Source organism: Pinus tabuliformis, chromosome 2_2 (genome assembly GCF_031772625.1).
Source record: "Pinus tabuliformis cultivar Carrire ecotype Pingquan chromosome 2_2, CPIR1, whole genome shotgun sequence".
In the NCBI taxonomy this organism is placed as follows: domain Eukaryota; kingdom Viridiplantae; phylum Streptophyta; class Pinopsida; order Pinales; family Pinaceae; genus Pinus; species Pinus tabuliformis.
Window position 1 is genome coordinate 740,237,796 of NC_142300.1, and position 6,627 is coordinate 740,244,422.

General features: G+C 36.9%; 1 protein-coding gene across 1 annotated transcript; it reads right to left on the reverse strand.

Annotated features, from left to right (window-relative positions):
- Nucleotides 1-2,296: 2,296 nt before the first annotated feature.
- LOC149194784 (uncharacterized) lies at nucleotides 2,297-2,793 on the reverse strand. Its single transcript, XM_089407794.1, has 2 exons — nucleotides 2,660-2,793; nucleotides 2,297-2,556 (listed from the first exon to the last, which is right to left on the reverse strand). The coding sequence occupies exons 1-2, from the start codon at nucleotides 2,769-2,771 to the stop codon at nucleotides 2,297-2,299; spliced, it is 372 nt and encodes a 123-aa protein (XP_089263920.1). The 5' UTR covers nucleotides 2,772-2,793.
- Between the last annotated feature and the right edge of the window lie 3,834 nt (nucleotides 2,794-6,627).

A 6,627-nucleotide genomic window follows, 5' to 3' on the forward strand; every position in this document is an offset into this window, starting at 1 on the left:
AAGTTGTGAATCTCCTTTATGCTTTAGAGGGAGTATGAAGTCTACAAGATATTAGTGAAGGAGCAAGAATCTATTCCAAGTAAGAATAGGGATCTCCTCTCTGGTTGAGAGGGAGTGATGATGAACATCACATGTGCATTCTCTTCTTCATGTGTCATGCACTTGACCAGGACTAACATCGATAAGTCTAAGTGAAAGACATGGAGAGAGAATGGTGGAGGATTGGATAAGCATTTGTGGTTTCCTTAAGGATAGACAATCCAAGAAAGGAAAGGTATCGACATTCTTTGAGGATAAGACAAGTATCCAAGATAAGATTGGTCGAAGAGGACTGATATTATTTAAGGATTAAGGGATAAAAATCCAAGATAAGAATAGTCCTAAAAGGACATACCTTGTGAACATTAGGATGAGGTATGTGCCTTAGAGGTAATGTGATGTCTCATGTAAAGCCTCCCAACATAATGCTCTTAAATGAAATTGAGCTTGTCTAGTTAGGCCTCAAAGACAGTGCTGGTTATAATGTCGATGCTTGCAATTGCCTTATCAATCTGAATCTTCTTATGAGAACTCTTCAATTTGAGAATGATGTTGTACTCTTCAGGGAGTGTTGAAAATGTAACTAGTTTTGGTTTTCATAGTTGTTATTGTACTCATTTCAATATGTATATCTTAAGTAACAAACAAAAGAAAAAAGAAAATTGTTATTTTAAAGGCATGGGTTTCATGCTTCTTATTGATGGTCTTCTAGGTAAAAGCATGTTCTTCATGCTTCTAGGGTTTGTTAGGTCACGGGATTTATTGTTATGAGTCAAGAGAGTCAACATCATGATTATAAGACGCTTCTGGGCAAAATGTACCTTGTAAAAGAATTGATTTTGTCTAGAAAGTCCTAGAAACCTCCAAAGTACAAGTTAGCCCTGGCAGCTACAATTCAACCTAAAGGAGGGAATTCAACCCCCTAGAAAGGCTATAAATAGGAGCAATTTCGACCTCATTTGGCACATTCACACACACAAGTTCGATCTCTCAAGAAGAAGTTCGACTTGAAACTGGGAGAAGCAAAACAAGAAGAGTGAAGGTCTAGAAGACAATGAGAATCCAAAAAGAAAAAGAAAGGCTTGTTTTTGGGCTCCATCTTTCTCACACGTGCGAAATCTAGGGTTTCTATAGCTTCCAGGAAGGCTGAAACTGCAAGTCCGAATTGCAGGAGATCAAGTTGCAGGATCAAGCTATTGGAAGGGCGAGTATTCTAATTTGACTTTATTGACCTTGGGAGACATTGTCTTGCTCAAAGAAGGATCTCTTGAAAGATTTCCATGTGCCTGAATTAGGGTTTCTGCAACAATTACAAAGCTGAAGTTGCAGGGTCGAAGTTGGGGGACGAAACTAAATTTAGAAGCAAGTTGAAGTAGGATCAAACCTTGCCAATCTGATTTACTTGGAAGAGCTTCTTGGAGGGATGACTTGGTACTTGGAGGAGGACTTGGTCTAGGCTTTGAGTGTTGGTTGTCTCATTTGAAGCAGATTCTATAAGAAGAAAAGAGATTTTATGGGTTTTCACTTTAGAGGAGTTTTGCCCTGACTTGGAGGCTAATTTAGGTTTCTACTGCCTTTACTATTCTTCTCTTGATAATTGTTTGATGAAGAAGATCTAATTAAAAAAACAAAAAGATAAATAAAGTTCACAAGCAATTATTAAAGTTAAGGAAAATCTAAATTAATAACTGCCATATTGCATTTTCCAACACTCCTATGCCCTGAAAAACAGTTGGTGTATTCCCCTTAACATTGGGGTAACATAGAGCTAATGCTTTGTATGCATTTCGTAATGGTTAGAAACAACCTTTATTGTCACATAGAACATGAGTTTGATGTTTTTTAGGCTTTTCTTGCATTTTTGCTTTTAAATGAGCAAGAAAAATACAATAACAGGAAAGGCGTACATACTTCCAAGAGCCGGAGGAGCTCGCTTCTCCGATTGATAAATGGCAGTGACGAATCCTCCTCTGTAAATATGCGTTTTAAATCATCCTCAAAATCGTTCCAGTCCCTTTCTCCATTTTCATCAAGCTCTCTTACGTGCCCTAAAACGACCTAACTACACGGAATCCAAAATGGAATTAGAGCTCCTTCACTTTCTATCAAGTTACAGTCAACACAAGATCGCTAGCCACGTTAAGCAAATGCCAGATTCTTTTCGATTAATAAAGACATTTAGCCTAATCTTGGCAGATATTTTAGTTCAGAACGTGAAACCCTAAAAGCTTCATATCTGACACATTTCTAACCCAATTTACTTGATATTTAAATCTTGGAATGTCAGTTTCTGTAAAGCATCAGTTACCTCCGTGCAAACTCGGAGCAGCAAGCCCTGATCAGCGGCGGAACTTGAATTTGGTATAGATGAATTAACCAGAACCTTTACTAGAGGGATCGCGTGTGCTTCGACTCTGTCAAGTAAGAGAACTTCCTCCATATATCTTAGCGCAATTCTCTCTTGCAGATTACTGCAAGAAGAATTGTTGATGTCTGGAATGTGCATGAATACCATAGCTGTACAAAGGAGCAAAGTCTCCTATATTAAATTTCTGCGTTAGAGAGAAAAGTCTCCTATATTGTACAAGCGATTTGCGGAGGTTGTAGAATTTAGGAGTACCTTTGAGCAGCTGTGTGCCGATGTCTTTATTGTCAACCAGCTTCTCGACGATCCATTCCCAGGGCAAGGCCGCTGAAGCTTTGGCCATGGCGGATTCCTCTATTCCGCCCATGAGCCGGTAATTTACACGACATGCATGTATAGCATCGCAATTCGCGGTTCATTGACGGCAATCATCTCCTCAAATATGTTCGAAATGGAAAATGTACTTCGAGGGCCCATAAGGCAAAAATATCAACGTGATAAACCAAAAGCTTTTGAAACGTTAGAAAGAGATTGCTCCTTTGAACACTACCCAGTATATTTTTGAAGTGGGTAAAGGGAAGGATAGAAGTGTTATTTAGTTTAATTATAGTTAAATTAGAGTAAACATATTGAATTCAAGCTAGTTTTAAGATTTAGAATTTAATTTTTGTTGTTTGGTGATTTGTACAATTTAAAAGTAAGGTGTTGATTTCAATGTTTGTGTGAATTTGTAGAATTTAAAAGCAGGGTTTTGATTTCAATGTTTGTGCAAATTTAGTTTTTAAAAACTATAATCTATTCATTCTAGTCAGGAGATTTTGTTTTGGTGTATTTGGGCAATTTCTACATATTTTCTACACCTCATCATTGTTGAATTAACTCTGTTGGGTTGAACGAATGGTTGGAATCAAAGTAGCTAAAAAAGCTTGAACAGGTGCAAATCGTTGGATGGGATGATCGCAGACTAATTAAAGTTGCAAAGGTTTTGAAATATTTGATAGGATGTTCTTCATCTCCCCTTAATTATATCTAAGTTATATTAACAAAATAGAGTTTATAATAATTGGTATATTTTTCAATTGGTGTTTATAATAATTGGTATTTTTTTAATTGAAAAATAGTAATTTAAAATAAATTTAAGATTAACAATGGAAATTGATATTAGCAACCCATGACCATATATCCACTAATTACCATATATTATAGGATGTTTGCAATGATTTCAAATTGCAACAGAGCTGTTGTTTCTCACTGTGATGCGTATTCTCTTACCATGAGTGGCGGATCTTCATACATTCCCTAATGCCATCAATAAACACATTTTTTTTCCATCCACGTTACAATCAAAGAGCTACATTTAATGTCATTGTCCAAATATTGAATTTATTACATAATTAAATAACTACAATTAATTCCATGAAATTACTAAATGAAAATGTCGTGATTATGTTACATGCATACTATTATAAGTTTTAGGAATATAGTTAAGACTCCAAAGATTGCAAAATACAGGCAATCTTATTTTATTGATTGGATTTGGATTACCTCGAGAGTGCAAGAAATATTTAGATTTTATTAATTGGATTTAAAAAATCTTAGCGATTTTTTTAGGCCTGTGAATTTGTATTTAGATTTTATTAATTGGATTTAAAAAGCTTGGCGATTTCTTTAGGCATGTGAATTTGTCTTAAATATCACTGGCTAGAGATGCCAACATAGAACATTAGTAATGGACCTTTTAATTATTTTTGCAACCTCTCTTACCTTAAAAAAAATAATCTATCAAAAGCCATAATGGTTAGACACCGTGAGAGGACATTTATGATGGCCCATTTAATTATTCTTGTGGCTTCAGTCCTCCCTCCTGAACCTAATGCAATGAAATGACATATAATAGTTCTAGAATGAGAGGCCAAATGGAGTAGCATTTCAGTTTAGGTCGTGATGTATCAGTGACATACAATTCACAGTCCGGTAAGAAATATGGAAGGCAGTACCAAAATGGAAATGGTAGCATAAATATGGGAGAGATAAAACTAAGATTTAGTTAATGCAAATTTTAACAAGATTATCTCTGAAAAGCATTATTAGGTTTTATGTTATATACCTAGGGGGGATAATATGGGGTACAAAGGGAGGTACCCAAGGGAATAATGTAATAATGGGATGGGCCATAGTAATAAATAAGGTGGTTAACCCGTATCATGTAAGGGACCACAAGTAGTTAGTAATAATGTAATGGGCCCATGGTATTAGATAGATAGTATTGAGGGAACCATGGTATTGTATGTATGAGGCCTATATAGAGGCTAAAGAATCCACATTGAGAGATGTCCAAAATATAGTTTGCAGCACCAATATCTTTCATGTCGAATTTGGAGGACAATTGGGTCTTCAAATCCTGGATAATTTCTTTGTCATTTCCAATCAGCAACATATCATCCACATACAAGACCAGATAAATAACACGGTCACCAATTAATTTAAAATACACACAGTGATCTTCTTTGCTTCTAGTGAAGCCAAGTCCCCATATAAATGTATCAAATTTCTGATACCACATCCTTGGTGACTGTTTTAACCCATATAGAGACTTCTTTAACTTGCATACCAGTTCTTTCTTACCCTTCACCGCAAAGCCTTCGGGTTGCTTCATGTAGATTTCCTCTGCCAGATCCCTGTGAAGAAATGTTGTCTTCACATCCATCTGTTCAACCTCAAAATCAAAAGCAACAATAACGGATAAAAGTATCTAATAGAGGATACATTGGAAACAGGAGAAAAAATATCACCAAAATCAATTCTCGGCACCTGGGAATAGCCTTTTGCTACCAACTAAGCTTTGTATTTCTCCACCTTTCCTTCAACATTTGTCTTCTTCTTGAACACCCATTTGCCGCCAATGGGTTTCCTTCCAGCCGGCAACTCCACCAGATCCCAAGCCTCATTTTTCTGAAAAGATGCCATTTCATCAACCACGACCTCTTTCCAGAGTTTTCCATCCTATGAATCTACTACTTCCTTCATAGTTCTAGGATCATCATCGGTAATAGATAAAGAAAAATTTGAACAGAAAGCAAATGGACTATACCTTTCTGACTGCCTTATTTCTCGAACTGATCTTCTCAGACCTGGAGTTTGTGGCTCTTCATCTTCTGATTCCTCCTCTATTGTAGAGTCTGATTCTTCTTCCTTAAGCTCAAACTCTATCTTCTCAGGTTCCTTTGGTTGGACTTCATGTTTAATAATGTCTTTCACCTCTTTGAACACCACATCTCTGATGTACACAACTTTCCTTGTTATTGGGTTCCAAAGCTTATAACCCTTTAAACCATCCTTATACCCAATAAAGATGTACTTTTCAGATTTACTATCCAACTTGGTGCGTTTCTCCTTTGGAACATGTACATATGCATCACATCCAAATACCCTCAGATGTGAAAGAGAGGGTTTCTTACTAGTCCATATCTCTTGTGGAGTCTTATCCTCCAACGCTGATGAAGGTGATCTGTTGACCAGGTAACATGCTGTCTCCACTGCCTCTGTCCAGAATTCCTATCCTAACCTGGCACTACTGAGCATGCTTCTTGCCCTTTCCATCAACGTCTTGTTCATTCTTTCTGCAACTCCATTTTGCTGAGGTGTATATGGAGTATTCTTCTGCCATGCTATACCACACTTCTTACATAATTCTTCAAATTCCTTACTGCAAAACTCTCCACCGTTATCTATCCCAACACCTTTATCTTCTTCTCTGTCTGGTTTTCCACCAGAGTCTTAAATTCTTTAAACCTGTCAAAGACTTCAGATTTCTTCTCAAGGAAATATATCCATGTATTCCTTGAGAAGTCATCTATAAGTGATACATAGTACACAGAATTACCTAGTGATGGAACTTTCAAAGGTCCAAACACATCACTGCGCACAAGCTCTAATATATGTTTCGCCCTCTTACCACCAAAGGGGAAACTCACTTGATTTTGCTTCCCATATACACAATTTTCACAGAAATCAAAATCCAGAGAGCTATTACTCATACCTTCTACCATACCTTTACCATGAAGTATTCGAAGGCCCTTCTCTCCAATATGTCCAAGCCTTTGATGCCATAGCATGGTCTTCTCTCCAGAGACCACTAGATTTTCTGCTCCAATTTCAGGAACCACAAAACTGTTGCACCCATCAACAACAGTGCTACCTTGTAGCTTATACAGATTTCCAGT

Excerpts from the sequence above, each read along its gene's own strand:
- LOC149194784 (XM_089407794.1), bottom strand. The coding sequence starts at position 2,771 with ATGGGCGGAATAGAGGAATCCGCCATGGCCAAAGCTTCAGCGGCCTTG. Across the intron at positions 2,557-2,659 it reads CGGCACACAGCTGCTCAAAG|CTATGGTATTCATGCACATT; the intron begins GTACTCCTAAAT and ends TCCTTTGTACAG.